Consider the following 25,490-nt stretch of genomic DNA (forward strand, 5'->3'; position numbering starts at 1 on the left):
AATGTCCACTACTGGCCCTGCTGGCTGCAACTGATGAGAGCTGGGAGTCCAAGACAACCCAAAAGCAGCTTGTTAGCTCCCCTTGTGCCCAAACACTAGCTTTCCTCCACACTCACTGCATGCAGGAGCCAACTGCATGCAGGATGAGCTACTGCAAAGAGCTGCTAGGTTAAATAGGTGGGTGCCCAGACCTGCCCTTTGGGAAGGGCCGTAAACTGCCTCTGTTTAGTCCTCCATTTCTGGGATTCTTCGTGCATGAAAAGCCCACCTACCCACCCACTCCGTGCTGCGGCCGTCCAAACTCACCAACATGGGGCCTGCCCAGGCACAGCAGGAGATCCAGTCCTGGTGGCAGAAAAGCATGGAGCGCCAGAGGGAAGGGGTCTTCTGGGAGGGGTCCCTGACATCCCAGAGAAACAAGGCCTGAAAACCGGAGCAGAACACAGTGAAAAAAATAAAATAAGAACCTACCTTTTGTTAACATTACACCAGTCTTTTGCCCTGTTCCTTACTCTGCTCCACCTCCAAAAGCAGTAATTTTTTCCCCACATTCTGCCTTTTCATATCACAGGGATGACCAACCTCTGGCTTGGAAGCTGAATGTGGCCCTCTAGGTTTTTCTATGTGGCCCTCAGGACTCTCCTCGGGCCATGCCCACTCCATGTCTCTGCTCTATACCCTCCCTTGAGTATTTTTGCCTGACTGGAATGTGTGTCCCTGAACTCCGACAGTGCCGCTTGCTGGACTGGATGTAGGACGGAGCGGGGTACAGGGGTACAGACACTTGCCCACTGCACAAGAGGCAAAATTCACATCAGTTGCTCTACTCGCTTCTATCTCTGGCATGTGGCCCTCAAAAAGTTGCCTCGGAGACAATGTGACCCCTGCCTCTGCCACAGCATCTCCTCTGCCAAGAAGTATCCTGCAAAGGTTTCTGGGGCATCTCGTATGGTGCACAGGCTTGACCACTGAGATATTAGTTAGACCAGCTGAGCCTCACAATTGCTTTGAGCGCATATCAACCTCTATTCGGAGGTATGCTTTGCGAGGGGAAGATCAAGGAAGCTCTGTACCACCCCTGCTGGGCCTTGTGGAAGAGCCCTGTCCTTGAGGCAAGGCTGCCTTACTCACCCGGTCTTTGCCTCCCGTGGCAAGGTAGCGGCCGTCAAGGCTGAAGGCGCAGCATGTAACCCCCCCGGTGTGACCCCGGAGGACAGCAAGGGGCAGGGTGTCAGCATCTGCAGCAGGATCTGTTGGTCTCAGAGTCTCTGAAAGCCACAGCTGGACAGTGAAATCCTCTAGAAAAGAGAAAAAGAATATGAGGGGGGAAATTCTGGTGAAAGAATGGTGGCCTCAGACTGAGGGATCACGAGGGGAGGCCTCCAGGCCTCTATGTCTGACCCTCGGGACTCTACTCAGTCCTCACTGACCCAGATGGAAGACAGGGCTGTGTAGCCAGTTTCTCCTATGCCATGGACACCCCTAACAACAAGCCTAACAACAGCAAGCTGCTTCCGTCTAGGTCTCTGGCCTTTGCTCTCCCCACAGACTTTGACAATGCAGGGCCCTAGTTGCTCTGATAGAAGTTGCTCCACTTTCATGACCAGCCAAGTCACTGGGCCAGCAAAGAAAGCCAACTTTTTGAAGGCCTACTCTAGAAAGCGCAGAAGCAAGCCAGGGAGGGGCACCCATCCCTGAGGCACCAATCACTTCCTAGGCTCTGGAAAAATCTCAACACAAGCAGTTCTCGAGTAGGCTGGTATAGCCAGAATACAACAGGAGAGGGAGAGGGGAAAAAAGGAAGGAAGGAATTGGAGGAAGATAAGAAGCTCTTATCAAGAGTACAGTGGTGCCTCGCAAGACGAAATTAATTTTTTCGTCTTGCGGTTTTTTTCGTCTTGCGAAGCACGATGTCGGAAAAGTTTTGGAAAAGCTTCAAAAATCACCAAAGTCTTCAAAAACCTCAAAAAAGGCTACCACACCGCGTGCTATGAGTTGCTCCTCGAAGTCAAGTCGCAACTGTATTAACGGTTTTAAGAAAAAGGAAACAAACTTGCAAGATGTTTCCGTCTTGCGAAGCAAGCCCATGGGGAAAATTGTCTTGCGAAGCAACTCAAAAAACCAAAAACCCTTTCGTTTTGTGAGTTTTCAGTCTTGCGAGGTATTCGTCTTGCGAGGTAACACTGTATTGGGTCCATCTAAACTCAATGTAGTCCTACAATGACTGAAAGTGGATCGCCAAGGTTTTTCACACGGGGGGGGGGGGACACAATGGGCCCACATGATAACTGGAGCCTAAGCCCAAAGCCCGCATCAGCTCTGCCTCTTACTACAAGCTTCCCTCTCTCCTTCCACTGTCATGCAGTTTGCAAGGCAAAAGAGAAGCTACTTAGGTCGTCTAAATCAACCCCTGCATTATCCAGCCCAAACTCTCCCTTCCTTTTATCCACAGCTTCTGGCTGAAGCCCTAAGGAGAGGCAAGGATGGAGAAAGACAAGCAACGTAACGCCTCCCACCAGGGGCTTCTTCTCTAAATCACCTGACACCGACGCCACCAGCTTCTCGAAGACGGCGAGGCCCGTCACGGCTCCTTTGTGGCCTTGCAGCTTACGGAGGCAAAGGCGGCTGTACTGGGAGGTGTTTGTGACGTACAGGGACCCGTCGCTGCTGCCCCCAACCAGGTGGAGTCTGTCCAGCCAGGCCAGGCTACAGAAAGCAACCCCTGTTGCAGCAGAGTGGGTCAGTGGAGTGTCTAAGAGAGACAGAAATAAAATGGAAGAACTTGGGAGCGCTGAAGACCAGTCCTCCAGGATAGAATTGCACCTGGGTAGCAATTCTTACTGGGGAACCAAGTAAGATGAGCAGCATATACATCATCATTATTATTATTATTAACACCAGGAACAGCCAATATGGTGCCCTTCAGATGTTGCTGGACTGCACCTCCCATATTCCCTGACTACCGGGCTGCTCTTGCCAAGGCTGATGGGAGCGGAAATCCAACAACATATGGGAAGCCGCAGTGTTTCGTCGAGGATTCAAATGGCTTAAGGAGACAAATGCAAAACGTACGCCAAAGATGCATGAAGACCTTGAGGTCTCCCGAATGGTGCCCCACAGCCAAGCGGCTGCAATCGGGATTGGCTGCAGTGCACAGAGCTGGGGAGGAGACTCCTGACTGCAAGGTCCTCCACAGTTGCCCCTGGTGACCTGCCCAAAGCTGGACCTGCAACTCAGAACGCACAAAGTCAGTTATGTTAGGCACAAAGACATGCACACGTCATACTGAGAAGAGATCCCTCCTGCAATGTTAACACACACTCTCTCTCTTCAGTGGCCGCATCCACACTGTTTAAAGCACTATTATCCCATTTAAACACTTCAGGGGTCCCTTCCAACTCTGTAATTCTGTGATTCTACAAGGTGTGACCGGAAAATTCGGTGAATGGTCACAGAAATCGGACAGCGAGAAATATTCGAATGTACATGCCTTACAGGCCTTCAATGTAGGCCCCCTCTGATACAATGCTCCGTTGAGAACGTCCGTAGAACTGTTGAAAGCTTCTGGAGAAGTCCTCTTTTCATACTGCTTTCAGTTCCCTTGTCACAGCACTTTGGATGTGTGAAATGTTGGAAAATCTGTGCCCTTTCAGTGCAGATTTCAGTTTTTGGGGGAAAGAAATCTGGTGGGGCCACATGGGGAGAATATGGAGGGTGGGACAACTCAGTAACCTCAGTAATGATTTCACACAGAATATACAATTCTTCCGCCATCATTTGAACAGACAAACGCCGATCCCACATCAATAACTCACGAACTCTGTCAACGTTTGCCGACGTTCTGCTTGTCGACAGTCTGCCAGACCGGGGGTCATCTTCGATGGTTTGCCGCCCTTCACAGAAATGCTTAAACCACTCACACACTGCCTTTCTAGTTACAGCTTCATCTCCATGCACAATTGTGAGCATTTTGTGGGTTTCCAATGCCGATTGTACGTTTGAATATTTCTCACTGTCCGATTTCTGTGACCATTCACCGAACTTTCCGGTCACACCTTGTATGAACAGTCATAGCTTCCCTGCTGCCCTCCTGAAGTATCCTGAGAACTGTAGTTAAGAGTGACCACGCCATGGAGCTACAATTCCCAAGATTCTGGAAAGGATACACCCAACTCAACCATATACTTCTTCCCAACATTCCACCCATTCCCAATCAATACAATATTATTATTATTATTAGTAATAATACCACCTTGCAATCTTCTCCTGCTGTGAGCAGTTCGCCCCCTGGGAGGAACAGAGCAACAGAGACACAACCCGAGTGACTTGAGAATGTTTTCAAGACAACAGCCTCCTGCCACGACCAGAGATGGACAGATCCCATCAGGGTTCCTGCTGCCAAAACATTTCCAGCCGAGCAGAAGGAAATGGAATGGATGGAGGCATCGTGGCCTTTCATCACCTGTAAGGAGAAACAGGAGTCAAAAAAGCTGCTCCGTTCTGTAGGAGGTGCATCAAGATGGGGAACCTGTGACTCAGCAGATGTGGCTGGAGTGCAACTCTCATCGGCCCCTTCTGCCAGCAGAGGCAATCAGGGGAGTTGTGGTTGTCAGAAGTGAAACAGCAGGGATGCTTCAATTCGTAACTTAAAGGTTAATTCTGTTATCAGTAAGACAGCTAACCAGGTACGGAGGAGGCTTAGCAGAGTGGCATGATTTCTAGTGAGGTAGCACATGCTCTGATTGGCTGTGTAGTTCTGAGAGAGTTTTCCCCTGTATATTTGGCTGAATGTCTCCCTATTTTCTGTTTCTCAAATTATATGCTGCTTTGTTCATTTTCCTCAGTCAAGTGTTATCAGGACTTTTCTCTCCAGACTCCAGCTGTGTTATTTAAATGACTTTGCTAATAGGAGTTCTGCAACATCTGAAGATCACAGATTCTCCCATCTCTGAAATACACTAAATCTGAAAGCTGCCTCTGTTTTCATTGTCTTGATCTCTTTAACCCACCCCTAACCAACAATATTTAGAATATTTCCCCCTTCCTCACCGAGGTCACACTCATCTCATTAGCATCCAGGACGGTGACAGTTCTGTCCCACCCTCCGGTGGCGACCAATTGACCCTCGGGGTGAAAGGCCACACAGTTCAAAGGACACAAGCAGTCTCGTTCATGTGTCAGCTGACCATGAGTAGATTCCCAGAGCTGAAAAAGAAAATTACAAACAAGCGCTATTGCTACTGCATCCTAAAAGGATTCCTTCCCTGTTAAAAAATAAAAGTGTCACTATTGCCAATCCATAAATTTCCCCCGTTCCCTTAAGGAAGCGTTCTGTAATTACTTGCACATGAAAGAATTTGCCCCCCCCCCATACCTTGATAATGCAAGTAAACTGCTGGCAGAGCTATAATCCCCAGAGTGGTTTATCAATCAATCCACCTTCCCAGGGGATTCTGGAAATTGTAGCTCTGCGAGGTGTATACGAGTCTCCTAACAACTCTCAGCACTCTTAAACTACAGTTTCCATAATTCTTCAACTTTTCAAACCAGTGCTCTAGCATATGGCCTTTGTCAAAATGGCCGTCATCCCCCTCAAAGCTGGGACAGAAACAAGTTGGAAAGAAAAGTTTGGAAGAGAGCAAATACCTTGAGGTGGCCATCCAGGGAGACAGTCGCAAGCAGCTTGCAGCCAGCGTTGGTGCAGCAATCTGTGATCTGGGTCTTATGGGCATCTGTGCCCATGAGCCTAAACACCCCGCGAGCAAAACGAAAAGAAGAACATGTCACTTAAAACTGGCACCCAGCTGAGCTAATCAAGCAATATTAAGCAAGAAGCAGGATGGGAGATACTGGAAAAATTAAGAATTAGCAAATTAGCTACAGCAGCCATTTTGGATTCGATTATCCTCAGGTTTTGCTTGCAAACTTCCCAGAGCCATGCAACTATTTGGTCAATGTGGAGAACAGGATGCTGGACTCGGCCTGACCCAGGAATGCTCTCCTCAAAATTTCTATCCCACTCTAATGAATGAATAAATAAAAATAAATACATTTTAAACAGCCTCAGCTGCTCCTGAAGGAGCATCTCCACCCACATTGTTCCGCCTGGACACTGAGGTCCAGCTCCGAGGGCCTTCCGGCAGTTCCCTCACTGTGAGAAGTGAGGTTACAGGGAACCAGGCAGAGGGCCTTCTCGGTAGTGGTGCCCACCTTGTGGAACGCCCTCCCACCAGATGTCAAGGAAATAGACACCTCAAGGCAGTCCTGTTTAGGGAAGTTTTTAATGTTTGATGTCTTATGTTTTTAATATTCTGTTGGGAGCTGCCCAGAGTGGCTGGGGAAACCTAGCCTGATGGGCGGGGTATAAATAATCAATTATTATTATTTTTCTCAACATCAAATCCTTGGGTGACCAGGAATGTTTTTAAACACCACCTGTATGTTGATAACGGAAAGAAAAACACACGTCATGAGGGAAGAAACTTGCAACGTACGTTGTTCCTGGGTCTGCCATTAATTGGCACGTGGACTGCCAGATCCTTGTCAGGAACATCTAAATCTGCGTGCCCTGCCTGCCGTTCCAGCACTACAGATCCATGGGAGACATTTCCCTCTGGCCAACTTCATGTCAGACCATCGCTGCTCTTTTTGCCTCACAGGTAAACAACGAACAGCTATCACCATCTGTGCTATGGAGCCGTCCCAGACCACCATTTTGGACAGGCTTACCTGCACCCTTCCCTCAGGCTCCACAGCTCCAAGCGTCCATTGAAGGCCCCGAGGCAGACCGTTACCTCCGACAGGAACTCACAGGCTGAGATCCCATCACAAGCACTCAGCAAGGACTTCAGTTCCTAGGTATTTGGGGAAGGGATGTGGGGCACGTCAGAACTTCAGAACAGTCTTTGTAAACCATCACACACATACATACACACACACAGACGTCAATCAAGCTCCTGGGCTCACAGGTAGAAAATGCAGAAGGTCCCAGCATTCCCTGGCTGGGAATGCCACTGTCTGAAGCCCTGAATAACTGCAGCCCATCAAGTGCAGACAAGATGGACCAGTGGTTTTTAGGTTCTCCGCAAAGCGGCAATTTAGGCCTGGCAGTTACTTGGTGCGTGTTATGTGAAGGGGTGCTATTAAGTGGGACACATCAAACCAGGTTCTTACCTGCCCAGTCTCTACATCCAGGAGGTGCAGGATTCCATCAGCAGTGCCCACAGCAGCCAGCTTTCCAGAAGGGGCAATGGAGACACAAGAAGGAGTGGCAGGCAGGCTCAGGACAAGGCTGTTGGGCAACAGAGGTGTGAGAGGGAGAATTCAAACAAGATCCGTGAGTCTTACAGAAAAAGGAAAAGATGAAATACAGCAAATACTTTGCAGAATTACCTGTTTGTCTTCTGAGCTTCCTGGGGCTTGTTAGCCCATTTCAAGATAGGCCTCCCGTTTTCAATGAGCTCATTCATAGCCTGAACACACAGCAACGAGCCGTGCGGTTCGTTGGCTGCCTGCTGCAGAAGCAGCAGAGGATTCTGGGAAAGCAGCCTCATGTTTCTTTGCAGGAAGGCCCGGAAGGTCCTCACAGTCTCATCGACCTCCAAGTCAGACGCAGTCTCTGAAAAGGCCAAAGAATCCTTTTTCAACGGAGGCGGACTGGGTGAATTCAAATCTCAGTATGCCCATCTGACCTGAAACGACCCTTCGCATTTCCGCAGTGCTGCCTTACATTTTGGCCCAGCCCAGGAGCAGCTTTGCCAATACCCAGCCTGCAAATTTCTCATCTCGGTCAGGAAGAGAGCAGCTTAATCTCCAAACCTCTAATCCAACAGGGGACAATGGCACGTTATGAACTGCTACCCCCATTCTAGCCACTAGGGGGCATCAGTGGCTCACCATAGAGTGCGTAGGCCTCAGAGAGGCTGTGGAGGAGACCCAGCCGGACGTGAGCGCTCACAAAGCTCAGGTCCGTCAGCAGAGAACCCAGCACTTCAAAGTTTTCACTTTGGGCCTAATGGATGAGAGAGTTGTGGTTTAAGAAGGCGTCTGCAGATCTCAAAAATTTTCTTGACAGTTCTAGGCACTAAGCTAATAATAACTGCATTTAAAAAGACTGGGTGACTGGAATCGGTAGGTTGAGGATCGAAATTCCTTCCACAATGGAGATCGATTATTGCTTTTAAAGGGTTTATGTTGCCGCACACCACTCTCAGGTTTTGCAAGAGGTGGCATACAAATAATTTTGATAAATAAACGGGAGGATGTTCATTTCGCTGAAGGATACAGTTCAGATCCACACCTCCACGCAACAGCTCTATTCTCAAGTCTCTCCACCCCCCCCCCCAATCTTGAGATCTACAGTTGCAATCAAAACTATTCAACTCCCATTGCAAATCAGGTTTATTATCAATATTTACAGATTTGGAGCTGTTTGCAATGAGCAAATCAAACAAAAGCATCAATGAAATAGCTCAACAACAGATGCTTCAAGTGGCTTCCCTAAATTCAGCTGAAAATGCAACTTATACTGGCTTCTCCAGTATCAATATTATTCAACATGGCCTCCTAGTTCCCCAGTCGTTAATGGCTAGCAGAGTCGTCACTTACCATGTGATAGGGAAGGGCCATCAAGGCCTCTGCCTCACAGTTCTGGTTCCAGGAATCGTCCAAGCCTACCAGTTTCCACCAATGAGCTGTAAGAAAAAAAGAGATCCGAGACAACTTCTCTGTTAGCGCCCACTACAGGCCACTTGGCTGAACTGCAACACCCCTTGCTGACCTATAGAGCCGGCTGCCACCTAGAGATTGGTTGGAGTACTACCAAGGTCTGCTGAAAGGTGCCACATTTCAACCCGCTGATTAAAAAAGAAAGAAAAAAGCAGCCAAAGACCAAGAATTCCATAGTACCAAAAAGGTGAGAAGGGTTACCTGCCAAGAGCATATGAGCTGTGTAGTCCAAGCCTGAGTTCTTCAGATAGCGCCGTTCTACTGCCATCCTCAAGGGGGCACTGGAGAGATGCAACCGAGAGCCTGAAGGCCCTGAGGGGGAGCCACATGCCCCAAGCAAGCTGTGGGGTAACAGCAGAGAGTGATAAACCCAGTGCTCCCCAAAAACAGAGCTCTCAAAAACTACCTAAATGTGCTTGGATAGTATTCTCCACCCAGGGCCAAGGATGGGAGCCCGAGTCTCAACTCCCCAATGACAGGAATAATAATAGTAATAATAATAATAAATTATTGATGATGATTATTATTTATACCCCATCCCTCAAAGAAGCATCCATTTCTCAAAAATATTCTCCAAAAGATTATTATGGGGAATTTAATATCACTACTCACCCCCTCAGACTCCGCAGGAAGTCAAAGAAGGGGGCCATGGGATGGCTCCTGGCTTGTCTTTCGACACAGATGGCGTGCTCCATGGTGAAGTCAGTCCCATTCAGGTCCTTCAAGTCAGCAAGGATGGTGTAGAGATCTCGCTCCATGAGACCTGCAGAGGGTCCCAACCACAGTCATCTATCAAAGAGTAGGCCCAGGGGCGGGGGAATCTGCGCCCTCCAGGCCTATGATTCCCAGCGTCCCCCAACAATTGGCCTGATCTAGATCAAGTGCCACTGGAACCTGAACAGCTCAGTTGGTTAAAGTATGGTGTTGGTAATGCCAAGGTTGCAAGTTCGATCCCTGTATGAGACAGCTGCATATTCCTGCATTGCTTGGGGTCGCACTAGGTGACTCTCAGAGTCCCTTCTCAACTCCAGAATTCTATGACATTGTATCCGAGCCTCAAAAAAACCCCAGCATTTTTTAGTTAGTGGTTATAAGAAGGGAGCTCAGCCTGCCCCTTACCCATCAGTGAGAGACACAGCTGTAGGAGGGACCAGGCTTCCCCCCTCCCTGACAGAAGGAACACTCCCATGATAATAATAATTTATTATTTATACCCTGCCCATCTGGCTGGGCTTCCCCAGCTACTCTGGGCGGCTTCCAACATCAAACATTAAAAGCTTCCCTAAACAGGGCTGCCTTCAGATGTCTTCTAAAAGTCTGGTAGTTGTTTTTCTCTTTGATATCTGGTGGGAGGGCTTCTCCTGAGGTCCCGCTCTGAGGGCCTTCTGGCGGTTCCCTCACTGTGAGAAGTTACAGGGAACCAGGCAGAGGGCCTTCTCGGTAGTGGCACCCGCCCTGTGGAACGCCCTCCCATCAGATGTTGAGGAGACAAAAAACTATGCAACCTTTAGAAGAGATCTAAAGGCAGCCCTGTATCAGGAAGTTTTTAACGATAGAGGTTTTATTATTATTATTTTGCATTGGAAGCTGTCCAGAATGGCTGGGACAACCCAGCCAAATGATGGCGAGAGTGAATCCATTGCTGAAGTCTGGAGGGGCACTCTTGTGCTATAGCGCAACAGAAAAACAATAACCCACCGCCTCCCCTGTCACATCTGTGGTATTTGAAAAGTTGGAAGGATTTCAGATTGGAAACAAAGCAGTGCGTCTTCCCTGAAATATTTACAGGTAGAGGAATTATCGAAAGCAGACAATTGCCCAGAGACCATCACAAACACAAATCATCACAAATGGCAGCACGGGAAGGATATCTGGTGTGGCCCTCACAGGCCCAATAGCCTCTGGTCTGTGCGCAATGTCACCATTAAATTTCCCCCTCGCGTGGGACTTACCATCTCTGCTGGCCCAGAGACACACGAGGGCAACAGAAACCATCTCCTCCCCATGATCTTGCTCCAAGCAGCCTAGCAGATGCTGCAGCAGCAAAGGAAGTGACACGGGCAGTTTCTGGATCCTCTCCGAGAGCTTGTGGATAAGGGGGGGGAGGAAGGAGAAGAAACAGATGATCCAACAGTGCAGAAAGACCCCTGAGGTCTGGAGCCATGTGATGCCTCATCATTCCTCCTCCTCCCCAACCCACGATCCGTCTCAACAGCTGCCTCACCTTCTCATACAGGGCAAAGAGCCGCAGGTCCTGAGTCAGTAGGGTCAGGTACAAAGGTTGCCGGGAGCCTCGCTTCAGGAGCACCAGCCGCATCTGCAGGGAAACAGGCGGAATCAAGAGTCTCAAAGCATCCTCTACCTGAGCGACCTCAGGCTACAGCGCCCACAAAAGCAGCTCCCCAAGCCTTTCTATTTATCCCCTGGGGCCTTCACCAGCCCCTCTGGGTGTTTTTGCCTAGCTAATATGTGTGCTTCAACTCCAATAATGCCCTTTGTTTGCCTACAGAAAGAAACATATGATTGTGTGAATGAACCAGCCTACTCTACAACATATAAAATTTACATCTGTTGCTCCACCCACTTCCCCCTGCCCACCAGTGGCATGTGCCCCCCCCCCCCGGGAGACTGCCCAGGTAGTGATGCAGCCCTGGAATCTAAAATAGGCTCCCCATTTCCATTCTAACCACTGGATAATTTATCATTGGAGGGGAAAAGTATGGGCAAGACGTTTTAGTACGTTTTACCCCAACCGTGCCCCCTTTTATCCTCGCAACCATCCTTGCAAGGTAGGTTAGGCCAAGGAGAGACAGTGGCTGGCCCCAACGTCACCCAGAGAGTTACATGGCAATGTCGGGATTTGAATCCAGGACCCAGTAGTTCTCCAGCCACTACTAGGCCATCCTCTGGCTCTGAATAGCCCAGGAAAACCACTCCTTTTCTTCCCTGCTTCTTTCTCAATAATCAGGAAGAAACACAGGTGGAGCAATAAGCAAAGACCAACCACTTCACAGCTGATCTGGAACCTGCACTGGGATATAGGTGGTGCTCAAGAGTCAACACGGTTCAAGGAACGAAGTTCTGCATGTGCTTTACCCATATTACATGGGGAAAAGCAAGAAAGCAATAAACTTTCATTAGAACAGCATCCTTCCTTCTCTTTAACCCCAACACGTGCATTTCTTTCCAAAATCATACCAGGAATTTCCCACATGTTTTCAGTTCCATGAGGACTAGTAACTTAAGTAAAAGGAAAAGGCTGAACAGCCCTGGGCATGGAATCCTACAACTGATATTTAAATCCCACACTTGTGCAAATCAGTCCAGGTCCCAGAATTTACACAGCTTACTTATAGCTTTCCAGACCACACCATCAAATAATTCAACCCCCAAACACAACATTTCATTTTTCCATTTACTTGGTTTTTGAAAGCCGACTCCTCCAACTTTTTGCCATACAAGGCCAGGTCTTTGCGGACCATGGCAACTCGGTCAGGGGGGTCCAGAGGTCCAAGGGGGACGGAGAAGGCATCCTTCCGCCGCTTGAGAGACCCAAGGAGTACAGATTCCTCAGAGACGCTGAGGACAAGGCTGACTCGCTGCAGGGAGAGTCAGACAAAAGACAGAAGGTTCATGCAAAGAGCAGGTGCAAGGGAACTTTGGGCCATCATCTGTATGTGGCTGGTGGGAAAGGATGCATGCTATATTCACACACAGGTGAGGGCTCACCTGGGGCAGCTCTTCGGGCAGCCAATCAGAAACCAGCTGCCCACCAGCCGTGTATGTAAGGTCAGCGCCATCCACCAAAACCACAAGAGATTGGCGTCGCTTCAAAGACAGGGCCACAGAATGGAGGAGGGAGTCAAACTGGCCAACCAGCCCCCTGAAAGGAAACAGAGCAGCCCTCTTATTCCCTTACGCAGAAGCTTGCAGGTGAAGCAACATCAGCCCTGATAAACCAGGCTCCTCAAAATGGCCGCCCTGCTAACCTGTAGCTTTTGGGTGGGGCTGGAGGATGCACCAGCAATTTCCTCAGCTGGGCACACAGGTGGCCCAACACTACCTGGGCTTCAGCCTGATCGGGCCGAGCTTGGGTGAAGTGGGTCACGACGTGGTAACTGGGAGCAGGGTCTTCTTTCTGCAGTGGGGTCTTCGCTCTGAGCACCTGGGAAAGGGCCGCCTGAGGTAAAAGGAAGACAGCAGCAGAGGAGGATTCAGCAACAGGTCTGAGCTGAGCCAAATCAGGCCTGGCCAGTGTCGACCGCATAACTCATTCTCCTAGCTTTTATTCCCTGCTAATATTGACAAACAGCAGTGTCTTGCAGTAAATGAAAAGGAACCACGCAGAGTCAAAGATCCACAGTAAAAGAAAAACTTTACTGAGGCAACAACTTCATTCCATACAATGCACATGCAGAGTAAGAGAGCAAAGAGATAAAGCAGCTCGCTGAGCTCAGAAATTTATCTCTCTTGGCTCCACATGACCCTGAGTTAGTCAAAACAATATGAACCTTCCAGAGTCTTCCAGTACATTCCAGAAACTTCCAGTATTTTCTAGTAGTTTCTGCCCTCAAATACCTTAGTCATGACAAATATGTGCTTTCCGTGGGTTGAGGAAGTCACTATTCCCTCAGCTCTCAGGTTTAGTAATTCCTTCAAGCAGCTCAGTGTGATAAACATGGGTTTTCCCCTCCCTACTTTATCCTCACAACAACCCTGTGAGGTAGAGGTTAGGCCAAAAGAGAAGAGGGAGACGGACCCAAAGTCAACCCAGTGAACTTTCAGGGCCAAGTGCAAGATTTGAACTCTGGTCTGTGAGGTCCTAGTCCAACCCTCTTAAACACTGACCCTCTTTTGATGAAAGCTTTACTGCTGCTTGAAAAGAGTGGCAGAGCTGTAAAGCCCAGCAGCAATTAATGTTCTCCACTGCAAGCATCCCAGTGGAATGATCCTGCAAATGGCATGCTGTCATTCCCAGGGACAATGTCAGTAAACAAAAATTTAATTTAATTTAAAAGGTAGCTAACCACACCCGCAGGTTCTAGCCAGCCATTCCGTTCCAGTTCCTCTATCAACCCAGTCTCCACTCCATCCCCAACCCCAACCCAGCATTCAATGAACATGCTCAGTTCTTGTTAGGACATTTTAAGGTCCTCCCCTCTAGCATTTTTTTTGGTTTATTGTTCTTAAAGACTCATTTTTTGTACTACCGCAAACCAAGGTTTTTCCCCAACCCTGCGAATGGCATCTCCTTGGTGCATGGATGGTGTTCTGGCTACCTACACACTTTGAGAATCGGGTTCACTATTTGTATCTAGTGACTCCTTCCCACCTCCAAATCTCGCTTCCTTTACTTACCAGGAAGACAGTCTTCCCTTGGCCAGCCTCTCCGCTCACAATACAGAGCTTTCCTCCGCGCAGCTGGGCAGCCACAGAATGGACGAGTTTTGCCCGGGCACAAAACCTCCTCTGCTGTAACTCCTGGAAAGAGTCTTGCAGGCCAATTTCTTCCTCCTTTTCTGGTTCGTCATCGGCCAGAGTGGAGCCATCTCCCTGGGGGGGTAAGCAGGGATGGGAATGATGAGAAAGGCAGACAGGCACCCAAGGGTGTTTGGGTTAAAAAACACCCATGGCTTCAAACTGCAGTGTTTTAAAAATGAAATAAAAATTTGCAAGAGTGGTTGATGTTCTTCACTGTGCCTCTGAAAAGCCTCCATTACATTTAGGTCCATCCCCCTGCAACGAAGGAAGCTTTCGCCTAACATGGACTGGAACTCATGACCTTGAGATCAAAATGTTCTTGCTGGAGGGCATGTTGTTGATGATGTTGGGAAGGGGGATATTGGGGAACTCTTCCCACTCCATAAACTCACCATTACAGAGAATGTTTGTAGACATAACTGCTGGGAACAAGCTTCCCTCTACGCAAAAAGTCTGTTAAGAAAAAAAAACAAACACGCTTGCCCAGTCTTTGCTTTTTTCAGTCCTTACCTCTATAAACTGGCACCGGAGGCATTCCCATACATCCTGCAGTACCTTGACACCAAAATCTTCGAGCCCCTTGACGTACGGCCTGCCCTGGGCTACCCCGCCCCATTGACAAACGTATCTAAAACAGAAGAAGAAGAGAGAACCCACAAATAATGAAAACGTTTGCCGAAGGGTTATGGGATCTCTCACTGCCCCCACCAATATCACCTTCCCATCACCTGCTACATGAAGCCATGCTGCCATGGTTCTCAATGCTCTCCTTCAGGTCTCCCAGCCGGCGCTTGGCCTCCTCTGACTCAGCCACGAAATCCGCCCTCCACGTTTCTGGCACGGAGCTGCCAAGAGTGACAGAGGAGCAAAGAGGCACTAGATTATGACAGACCACAATTCTGAATCAAAGGGAAACCCACATTCTGGGAGATTTGCTTTCAAGATTCATGTTTTCGAAAGAACCTGGGTGTTTTGGTTGAAAAGCCAAAGCTGGACAACCAAGAAGTTTGGATACAAGTTATACATATATGAATATACAGTCGTACCTTGGTTCTTGAACGCCCCGGAACTCGTACGTTTTGGCTCCCAAACGATTGAAAATTGGAAGTGCGTGTTCTGGCTTTTGAACTTTCTTTTGGAAGCCGAACATCCAATGGGACTTCAAGCAGCTTCTGATTGGCTGCAGGAACTTCCTGCAGCCAACCAGAAGCTGCACTTTGGAAGTCAAATGGACTTCTGGAACGGATTCCATTCAACTTCCGAGGTACGACTATGTTTATTGGGGGGGGGGTATGGAGGGTTGAGAGCTCATAGCTGTTATTGGCATTATTGTTGTATCTTTAGTTTTAGATCTTATGATTTACATGGAAATTGTTTCCATCTGGTTGTGTACGTTTTGATGTGTTTTATTGTTTATGACCTCTGCTATGTTTGTAATTATGTAATTTTGCAATTATGTAACTCTTGTCATGTTGTAAGCCGCCTTGAGCGTAGTTGCAACTATGGAAAGGCGGCATACAAACAAAATGATAATGACGATGACTATAATCCATTGTCCCTCCTGAGTCATGCCTTCCTTCAAAGGAACCGGACAGGAATCCAGTTTGCTTTGTAATAAACAATCTCCCTTTTATGATGGGAGTTGCTTGTGATCAGCAATTCTACAGTCACACTGTATATGCAATTTAACAATGGAAGGGAAATGTGTCACCCCGATTATTTCAGTTGTCTTTCACTCTCTTCTTGTGGGCCTACAGCTAGAGGAATCTCAGGCCATGTTACAAATCATATTTAACATCTTTCCAAACCATTTTGTAGCTTTGCTTGTACGTATCATGGTTGCATACCAAGGGATACTGGAAAAATGTGATTCTGCCAGCACATGCAAAAGAAGAGATACCCAAGAGAGACAAGGAGGCCAATGAATTAAATTCTCAGCACCTCTCACTAGAGTTGCAATCCTCTGAGGCTAGCACAAACAGCATAGCTATAACCAGAGTATGTTTGGAGCAGAGGTGTTGTCACAGTACAGTACTGTACTATGGAGGGAGTGGAGCTTCAGGACCCTGGACAGCTCCTTGCCTCCCAGCAGAAGCACTAAAAATAGTATGCACACATGCACAAATGTGTTTTTAATGTCCATAATGTATGCCAGATGTAAAGGTTGTGTGTTGTAGTAGAGACACAGTAAGATCAGGGAAACATGGGATTCAAATCCTCACTCAACCACAGAATGCCAAATTTCAGCCCAAAATGGCATCTGGAAAATGTTGCACCAAAACCAAGTGCAATTTCCATTGGGATCAGCAAATAACCTGAGTTGGAAAGTACCATGAGGGTCATCTAGTCCAACCCGCTCTGCAATGCAGGAATCTTTCGCCCAACACGGAACTGGAACCCGTGACCCTGAGATTAAGAGTCTCATGCTCTGCCAACTGAGCTATAAAGCAGAATGAAACTATTGGTGCTTTTGTGCAATAACTATCATAGGTTATGGCAGGTTAATTGATTTTTTAAAAAATAAAACAAACATTAAGCTACACTACATTACAGGCATATGGAAATATTTTAAAACAAAATGCATTACTCAAGAAAGTCTGGCTGCCGGAGGTAGAAGAAGCTCCTGGATGGTGCAGCAGGGTTCTCACAACTGTTCAGGAACTGAACCACCTCCAACTCAGTGATGGAGCGGCCCGCTGGGTAAGACTTCACCTGCGGAGACGACATACAAGCTTTGCAACTCTCAACTTCAAGGACTCCTTAGGGCTGTTTTGAGGTCGTCTTCTCTTTGACTGCATTCTTGCTCTTTTAATGCCAGTTCTCCCTCACATCCTCTTTCCCTTCCCATTGACGTTTAGTCGGATTCAGAGTTCTCTGCCTGCTAGCACAAGGGTGGGTTCTAATGTGCAACAGCTGCCCTTGCAGGAAATAATTGAACAGGCTGTGCAAAGTTACCAGCAACCTGCGTATGCATTCTCTCGTGTGACAATGTTCCACTGGAGCAAAACATTTTCACAGTGGAACAAGTATCCCCCAAAGTGACTTTAATATAGAGCTGCATTAGAAGCAACCCTAAGTCTCTTAGGGCAGCAAATTCATTTTTTTAAAAAAAATATTTATCCTTGCAAGGTGTTATATCCATTAACAGTATTCCCTTTGATAGGGAATATTGAGAAGGTTGCTAACAGAATGAGGGAAGCAGGGACACGCCATGAGAGATCAGTATCTTTTGCCTCTTCCTTGCCTACTGTTCTCATTCCGCACAGTCATTCGAAAACTAAGAACTGATACCAGAGTTTACTTACCATATTTTTCTGTCTACAAGACACCCCCATGTATAAGAAGTCCTCTATTTTTAGGGACTTAGATTTAAGAAAATGGGGGAAGATGACCCAGAATATAATCTCCCCCTAATTTTTGACATTATTTTTAGGGGGGGAAACCTAGTCTTATACACAAAAAAATATGGTGGTTCCTTCTCCCTCTCCCAATTAGTATTCTTTCTGTGCCATGCCTTTTTTAAGATCGCAAGGCTAAGAATAGGGAGTGTATTCTTTTCACAGATCTGTAAGCTATGCTGGGGAAAACCATTCAGGAACAGAAATGCAATGCACATACCATAATGCCGCTCATGGGGCGAGCAGCAAAATTTCTAACTATGAAAAGGAGAAAACTGCTAACCAGACTGTGCCCGTTTTGTTTGGGAAAGAATGCTTCATCCTGGGTCCAAAGTGCTACTGAGCAGCACTAGAACTGGCTAACTCACAGTCTCTTCACTCACCCACTCAAAATGGGGTTCATCTGGCAAAGAATACTCCGTAGGGACGTGGCCATACCGCTCCCCAAGGATCCCAATGAACAGCTGACTCCGACAGACTTCTGACAAGCAGAGCTCCAGCTGCCTAGAGAGAGAGACAATGAACCTTTAGAACATCTGTCTGCTGAACCTCCAATCCCACCACCACCTTCCTAAATGCATTTATGGGAGACAGAGTTACACAGGGAAGAAAAACAGGTCAAGGTGTTCTGACAGAACTCCCATAATGCCTTGCTTCCGACGCACAGAAAATTTTGATGCTGTGTTTTCTTTATTCACTCAGTCAATAGAGGAAAGGCCACAGTCCAGTGGTAGGGCACCGGTTTTGTGTGCAGAAGGTCCCAAGTTCAACCCTGTCATCTCCAGGTAGGGCTGGGAGAGACTTCCTGCCCCAAACCCTGCCAGTCAGTGTAGACAGTACTAAGCTAGAGGACCAAAGATGTGGCTCAGTATAAGGCAGCTTCCCATGTCACTTTTCCAATGAACAAATTCGAAAAGATCCCCCCAACAGCACAAGAGAAATTACGGACATGAGACTGGGGGCGGCAATTGCGGGCATCAGGCTCCGGCCCAAACATTAGGCAAAGTGATGCAGCCGCCTCAGGCAGCAGCAAAGAAGGACTGGAGGAGTAGAACTGTGTATGTGCCACATGGCCTGGCCTCTACCCTGTAAGCTAGGCTACTACCCTCCAAGTGTAGTCAAAGGGTGCTGTGCTAAACTAAAATTCAACTATCAGACAAGCTGACTTAGAACTGAGGAAGTTTGGAGCACCCCCAAATAACCCTGGTCTTTCCCCTCCTCTCCTCATACTTGTTCTGCTGGCTCTCGTGCTCAGTGATCCCCCAGCGGAGGTCGATGTCCTCTATCGCCAGGCAGAACTGGGCTGCCCGGGCTCGTAGCTCAGGGAAGACGGAGCGGATCAGCAGGTCCCGTTCGCCGTGCATGTCCCGGAAGGTGGAGGAGACAAAAATCTTGACGGAGCGCCACCTGTGAGGGAAATGATGCAGGATACAAAAGGAGTTATAACCCTGAGAGGTCTAAGCACCACAAGTGCCCACTCGGCCATTTTGATCAGGCAGGTGTCGTACCTTGGAAGTCAAACGGAATCCGTTCAGGACATCCGTTTGACTTCCAAAACATCCGGGAACCAAGGTGCGGCTTCCGATTGGCTGCAGGAAGCTCCTGCTGCCAATTGGAAGCCATGGAAGCCCTGCTGGACGTTCAGCTTCCAAAAATAGTTCGCAAACCGGAACAGTCACTTCCAGGTTTGTGGCGTTCAGGAGCCAAAACGTTTGAAAACTAATCTGTTCAAAAACCAAGGTACGACTGTATTGTTTTTGCTGCCTGCTAAATACGTTTTTGTTTAACCTATTCAGTTTGTAGAATGTAGACTGGCGTTTTAATGTGGATTTTAACTTATTGTTGATTTTTTGGATGCTTTAAATAGTTGTTTTTAACCTGCTATTCCTTCTGTGAACAGCTTCGAGGTTGCTGTTGGGTTTTTTACAATCAAGCAGTATATAAATTTTGCAAAGCTCCACTTGTAGGGCAACCCATACATAAACCTCAGTTCACAGTCACCTGCTCTTGGGGGGTGGTATCAAGGAGGCAACCCCAGTTTCCACCTCAGCCGCCACGGCCTTCCGCTTCTTGGGCAGGCCATGGATCTCGTCTGCCTTCCCAACGTGCTCGAGGAACCGGGAGTTGCCACATTCGGCCATGAACCTGCAAAATACAGAAAAGGGTTATTCATCCAGCACAAAATGCAAAAAAACAAAACCCAAAATGAACAAGGTGCTTCTCAGGTTTCTGTTTCCATGGCTGGCTGCATGCCAAACTGCTAGTAGCCACCAGCCATCAACGCTCATAAACACACACTTTAAAAAATCATTTTCTGGCTTTCAGCAATCATTTGCAGAATTAATCCTCAGCTATCCAAAGGAACAAAGACGGCTGAAGTTCTCTCAGTAAATACACATTGGAAAATAGTGTCCTGCCAACCAGCATTTGCTCAGTTCTGAGACTCACCTGAGCACTTGCTCATTGAACCCGCTTATCACAACATTCCTGGAACCGGAAGTACTTGGATTCCTAAAATTGGATAGGGGAAGGAACAGCACTCAGTAAAGTTTGTGGGGTGTGTTCCACCAGACCCCCTCCCATGCTTCCCCCCCACACTCTTTCTAATGCTCCAAACCTAGGTAGAACTCAAAAAAATAAAAACAAAAGTGGGAAATGCAAGTACCATATATTTCTGTGTGTAAGACGAGGTTATTTTATTGGGGGGAAATGCTAAAAATTTGGGGTCGTCTTATACACGGATAGTGCTGAGATGGGACAGGCGATTGGTGGGTGCCTTGAGCAGGAGATTGTCAGTGGCATTTAAGGGGGTGAATGGTGGCTGCGGCAAGGTCTGTTTGCGATTTGCTGCTGCTGCGGCAACCGGGCGTGCGATTATCGGCTACTGGCTTCATAGATGCATGTGATTGGCAGCGGCAGTTTGGTGGGTGACCAATTGTCGGCAATCCCCCCCCCCAAGCTCAACAACTGTGGGCAATCTCCCCCCCCCCCAGAAAAAAGCTCAATAACTTTGGGCAATCTTTCCCCAGAAATAGGGGTCGTGTTATACACAGGAAAATACGGTATATTAATGGGAAGCTGCCAACTACATAAGGGCAGAAAGTATTTCAATAAATGACTTCATTAGTTAATAAATAGTTTGAGATACAATTAAACAGTGATAGAATTAAATGACTGATTAATTAATTAACTGAATGAAATGATACAATTAAAAATGACTGATTTTTCTATGTTTTTAGCAGTTCCTGTAAGATGTCTTGAGCCCCGTCAGGGGAAAAAATAAATATATAATAATTATCGTCAAAGAAGGGTTGTAGCTCTCTCTACCAAGGCGGGTGGGGGCAGGGGAGAGACAGCGATATGGGGGGGGGGGAGCTCCTATTGGCCAGAAATGTACATGAAGAACTTGGATACATTTACTTAAGAACATGATGCTATCACTCTTCCCAAGAGCACTGGATTAAGTGGATGGGATTGGGAAGGACTAATAGCTGAAGCAGATTTCCAAAGCTAAGCAGGGTATGTTATGGTTTCAAAATGGATGGGGGAACCACGTGTTGAGATTCCTGCATTGGAGGGGGGAGGGAATTGAACTAGATGATCCTTAGGGTCCCCCCCCCTCCAACCCTACAGTTCTACAATTGATTCTATGCACCGGTTCAGTATAAGGCAGCTTTCTTAGTCCCTGCGACTTCTCCCCTACTTACGCTGCATTCGCACAGACATTGACAAAGAGGCAGTCGGGGGACACATGGTGGCGATACAGCCAAAGGGCAGAGCCAAGGAGCGGGACGTGGGGCTCAGCGCTCAGAAGAAGAATTCTGTCCACCTGGCGTGGGAGAAGTGAGAAGCGAGCAAGCAGGAGTCAGGAACTTGTAGGAAACCAGAAACCCCATCAGCAGCCCAAAGCAAATTGCCTGAGCGCATGGCTAATCCCCACAGGGCCTTCCCCATTAACCGGCAGCGTTCACTGGTGAACTGAAATTAAATCATTCGGCAGCTGCACTCTGCAAAACCATGGAAAGCTCGGAGGAGTTGGGACGCCACACTGAGGCTCTCTGTTGCCAAAGGAGATGCACAGATCTACTAACACTATCCTAGAAGAGCATCGTCTATGGTTCATTGCATCAGGGCCACACACCACCCCCTCGGTGTCACTGCCCAAAGGGTCATCATTCTACAGCCCAGCATGCTGCTTCCAAAGGAGGACAGCCTTGGGGAGGCTCACTGCACAAGGGCAGTGGCTGTTGCTGTTTGGCAGCATCATTCCTTAAGTCAGAGGGGGGCTGGCCTCTCAGCACTGTTCATAAATCTTTGGATCCCCACCTCCTCCCATTTATACAGGCTGCCCAACAACATAGTTCTCTGGGCACATCACAAGTGGCAGAAAAATAAAGCAGAGCTTTAAAATGCAAAAACAAAGCCCAAAAGGGGCTCCTTTCGAAGGAAGGATATAAATTTGATCAATAAATGGAAGTGTAACGCTTTTTTAACCCAAAGAGAAAAATGTAAGTCCTCATATGAAGCGGATCCCAAATTATTTTTAAATGCCTAGGTGAATAAATGGGTCTTCACCTAGCACTAAAAGCACACACTAATGTCTGGTGTGGTACAAGGTAGCTTCAGAAGCAACCATTTAAAAAGCACCCTTCGTTAAAGCAGGCAGCATGTTTTATTATATACGTTATAAAAATTGCAAATGGCAGGCCCCATCCAAGAAGATTCATTTGTTGGCAATACTAAAAGCTTTGTACAGTGGTACCTCGGGTTACATACACTTCAGGTTACACACTCCGCTAACCTAGAAATAGTGCTTCAGGTAAGAACTTTGCTTCAGTATAAGAACAGAAATCGGGCTCCGGCAGCGCGGCGGCAGCAGAAGGCCCCATTCGCTAAAGTGGTGCTTCAGGTTAAGAACAGTTTCAGGTTAAGAAAGGACCTCCGGAACAAATTAAGTAGTTAACCCGAGGTACCACTGTATTGTTGCCTGGAAGAGATACTGTGCATCATGGTTTCAATGAGCGTCACCTTTCTGAGATTTTCATTCTGAAAGGCTGCATAAACTCATTTGAAATAAACAAATTCCAACACTGTGTTTGCTGTAACAAATATACTTACCACTTAAAAAGGAAATGAAGGACTGCTCTATTGAGTCGTGTTCAAATTCAAATCAATTAGCTAATCCCTTTCTTTCATTCTTAAGACAGCCACCCAAAATAAAGAGGTTGTAGTCAATTAATTCATCCACAGTGCAAGCCCAGAGACTCACCTTTTGGCGGCGAGCGATGAGGTCCATGATGACGTCTCTGGCTCTGTGATCCTCTTCGTAGTTGTAGTATGCATCCTAGAAGTGGAAGCAAACAAAACAGACACAGTGAGCGGGTGCAGAAAGCCCCAGATTCAAGCCTTGGCATCTCTGGGTAGGGCTGAGAGAGACACCCCCCCCCCGCCTCCCCATCTGAAATCCTGGAGAGCTGTTGCCAGTCACTACTGTGGGCAACCTGAGCTAGATGGAACAATGGTCTGGGGGCTCAGTGTTAAGAGTTGCTTCTTGGGTTCCTGAGGCAAGGCCTGTTGCACCTAGAAGCAGCGGGCAAGCCTTCCTTGTGAGAAAAGGGAAACCTAACTGAAAAAGACTCACACACAGGAAATACTGCAAGCACAAACTCCCATGATGTTATATAATTGGGGGGAAGGGGGCAATAAAAACATACATTGCATACCAGCACAGATGGAGTGCTTATTGAGGGCTCCTGTGCACGGTTGTTGTTTTTTTGTTGTTGTTGTTTAAAAAATAGTTTTATTAAAATGTACGTGCATTGTCTCTATTTTCATGTCATAAGAGTTTCTACAGATCAGTTACATTCAATGTGAGACATTAATGCTGTATACAGTACAAGGTTGGGGGAGAAGAGGGGGGAGAGAAGTTGACTAAACTTTTGGTTGGGTCAGAGGACCACCCTTGGCCAACCTTCCACATGCTGCACGAAAGCAGTCGTTGTGTCCAAAACAAAAAACAAAAACCAAGGGGTGTGTGTGTGTGTGTGTGTGTGCGCGCACACACACACACACACACACACACACACAGAGAGAGAGACTGTCCTCTTTCTCAGCTAATTTGCATCTATTTTTTCTTTTTTAAACGTTGTTCAGGTGCTATGCTAAGTGGTGGCATTTTGCCCGGGGGTGGGGAAACAAAACAAAAAAGGGAGGTTGCAACAGGGACCTAAGGTTTGTCATCCATCCCTTCTTTTTTTTTAAAAGAAACACTTCCTCTTTGCAAGCTCACAACTCAGCTCCATTTTAAATTTATCCCTTGTGATCTGGGATGCAAAGTTTGTAAAGAACATCCCCTTAAGAAACTGAAAATGCCAGCTAAGTACAGAAAGGGGTAGGGAGATGTGACTGATTCTCTCCCATGTTATGATTTGCTTAATTCTATTTGGCATGAGGCGGTCGCAGCTCAGTGGCAGAACACATGTTTGGTATGCAGAAGGTCCCAGGTTCCACCCTGGGCTCCCCCAGAAGAGCTAGGAGAGGACCCTCTCTGAACTTCTATCTGCCAATCAGCAGGTGGATCAATGGGCTGACTCAGTTTCCTATCTTCCTCATCTGTCATGATTCAGGACCTGGGGGAAGGAAGAAGATTAAGCCTGCCTTGGGAAGTCACACCCTTGGACCAGGAAAATGAACTCCACACAGACCCCAATTCCAGGTCTTACCAAATCTCGCAGGGCTTGCACATCCGTCAGCACAGAGCCCGTCATGGCAGCAGGCCTGAATTCTTGTCCTTCGTAGCTGAAGAGAATCTGGGCTTCCTCCGACGCAAAATGCACCATGGAACCCAACAGCATGGCCACGTCCAGCTTCTGGAGGAGAGACAGTAAGTCTTTCCTTTAAAAATATATATGCAAAGCTCTAGTCCCTTTGAAGGCCTCCCTTATGGCTGGAGAAGCAGTCACCTCGACATGCCCAATATTCGTTTGGCTCTAGTGTGGAAAAAGCCAAGCCGCTTCCAGGTGATCTGTTCAATGAGCACCCACACTTACTTGCTTCTGGGGAGTTTAGACGACGTCGTGTCAAGCAACTAAGGAGAGCTTATTCCACACTTCCCTTGTCACACAAGGATTTTGGGGTGTGGGGAGGGGAGCGAAGCACGTCTGCTACACTCCAAATCTACTTTAACTGCTGGTATTGGCATGTGACTGAATCCCACCTAAAAGCAGCTGCAGTCTGGAAGCAACCCTCAATTATCCTAGATATAATTATATCTGCCAGAGGCAAGCTCAAATCGCCAGTGGATTTGCCAGGAAGAAATTTCAGGAGGCAGTTTTACATGTTATAATCTTGCAGCTTCCAGACACAGGTTTTAAAATTAAGGGACTGGAAGGAACCATCTTGCTGCAGAAACTGGCCTCTGAGCTGGTGTTGTGTGAAAAATAAGAAGTTTTTTGGCCTACCGAGCTGAAAATTCTCTTTTACTGACCAGAGGATTTTATTACTCATCAACCAACATAACCTTTTCCTGTACAGCGGGTGTTTCATTTTCTAATTCTTATTTTCTTGTATTGATTAACAACAACAAAAAAGTAACAACTGAGGTTTACAGCTGTTTTAAAAATTAGGTTACAAGCCACCATCTGCATTTATTTTTAAGTCAAACAGAGGGGCATTGCTGTCAACTTTTCCCTTTTCTTGCGAGGAATCCTATTCGTAATAAGGGAATTTCCCTTAAAAAGGGGGGGGGACTGACAGCTTTGCAGAGGGGGTACAAATACTAAAACAAATAATAAATATTTGAAGATTAAATGAATCAAACATACAGTTCCTGCAAACAACTGGTACATTTTGCTGGAAATCTAGTAATACCGGGGGGGGGGGGGG

The 25,490-nt window shown here is 47.4% G+C and overlaps 1 protein-coding gene across 4 annotated transcripts in view; it reads right to left on the reverse strand.

The window, feature by feature from the left end:
• The window catches only part of TEP1 (telomerase associated protein 1), a gene marked incomplete at its 5' end in the record, with an annotated part of 54,143 nt that overhangs the window by 15,548 nt on the left and 13,105 nt on the right, over positions 1 to 25,490 (reverse strand). For all 4 annotated transcript variants that reach the window (XM_082196161.1, XM_082196160.1, XM_082196159.1 and 1 more), the window contains 30 exons: positions 307 to 423; positions 1,132 to 1,298; positions 2,540 to 2,752; positions 3,073 to 3,226; positions 4,253 to 4,462; positions 5,050 to 5,205; positions 5,647 to 5,746; positions 6,730 to 6,854; positions 7,174 to 7,291; positions 7,393 to 7,618; positions 7,897 to 8,011; positions 8,608 to 8,693; positions 8,929 to 9,068; positions 9,340 to 9,490; positions 10,680 to 10,812; positions 10,952 to 11,044; positions 12,147 to 12,326; positions 12,457 to 12,610; positions 12,717 to 12,907; positions 14,086 to 14,280; positions 14,719 to 14,836; positions 14,937 to 15,053; positions 16,796 to 16,920; positions 17,990 to 18,110; positions 18,837 to 19,013; positions 19,608 to 19,751; positions 20,055 to 20,117; positions 21,314 to 21,435; positions 22,876 to 22,950; positions 24,329 to 24,475. In XM_082196161.1, coding sequence (XP_082052287.1) covers positions 307 to 423; positions 1,132 to 1,298; positions 2,540 to 2,752; positions 3,073 to 3,226; positions 4,253 to 4,462; positions 5,050 to 5,205; positions 5,647 to 5,746; positions 6,730 to 6,854; positions 7,174 to 7,291; positions 7,393 to 7,618; positions 7,897 to 8,011; positions 8,608 to 8,693; positions 8,929 to 9,068; positions 9,340 to 9,490; positions 10,680 to 10,812; positions 10,952 to 11,044; positions 12,147 to 12,326; positions 12,457 to 12,610; positions 12,717 to 12,907; positions 14,086 to 14,280; positions 14,719 to 14,836; positions 14,937 to 15,053; positions 16,796 to 16,920; positions 17,990 to 18,110; positions 18,837 to 19,013; positions 19,608 to 19,751; positions 20,055 to 20,117; positions 21,314 to 21,435; positions 22,876 to 22,950; positions 24,329 to 24,475 — 4,233 coding nt within the window. The remainder of the gene's footprint in view (positions 1 to 306; positions 424 to 1,131; positions 1,299 to 2,539; positions 2,753 to 3,072; positions 3,227 to 4,252; positions 4,463 to 5,049; positions 5,206 to 5,646; positions 5,747 to 6,729; positions 6,855 to 7,173; positions 7,292 to 7,392; positions 7,619 to 7,896; positions 8,012 to 8,607; positions 8,694 to 8,928; positions 9,069 to 9,339; positions 9,491 to 10,679; positions 10,813 to 10,951; positions 11,045 to 12,146; positions 12,327 to 12,456; positions 12,611 to 12,716; positions 12,908 to 14,085; positions 14,281 to 14,718; positions 14,837 to 14,936; positions 15,054 to 16,795; positions 16,921 to 17,989; positions 18,111 to 18,836; positions 19,014 to 19,607; positions 19,752 to 20,054; positions 20,118 to 21,313; positions 21,436 to 22,875; positions 22,951 to 24,328; positions 24,476 to 25,490) is intronic.

Source organism: Podarcis vaucheri (genome assembly GCF_965113315.1).
Source record: "Podarcis vaucheri genome assembly, chromosome: 13".
Classification (NCBI taxonomy): Eukaryota; Metazoa; Chordata; class Lepidosauria; order Squamata; family Lacertidae; genus Podarcis; species Podarcis vaucheri.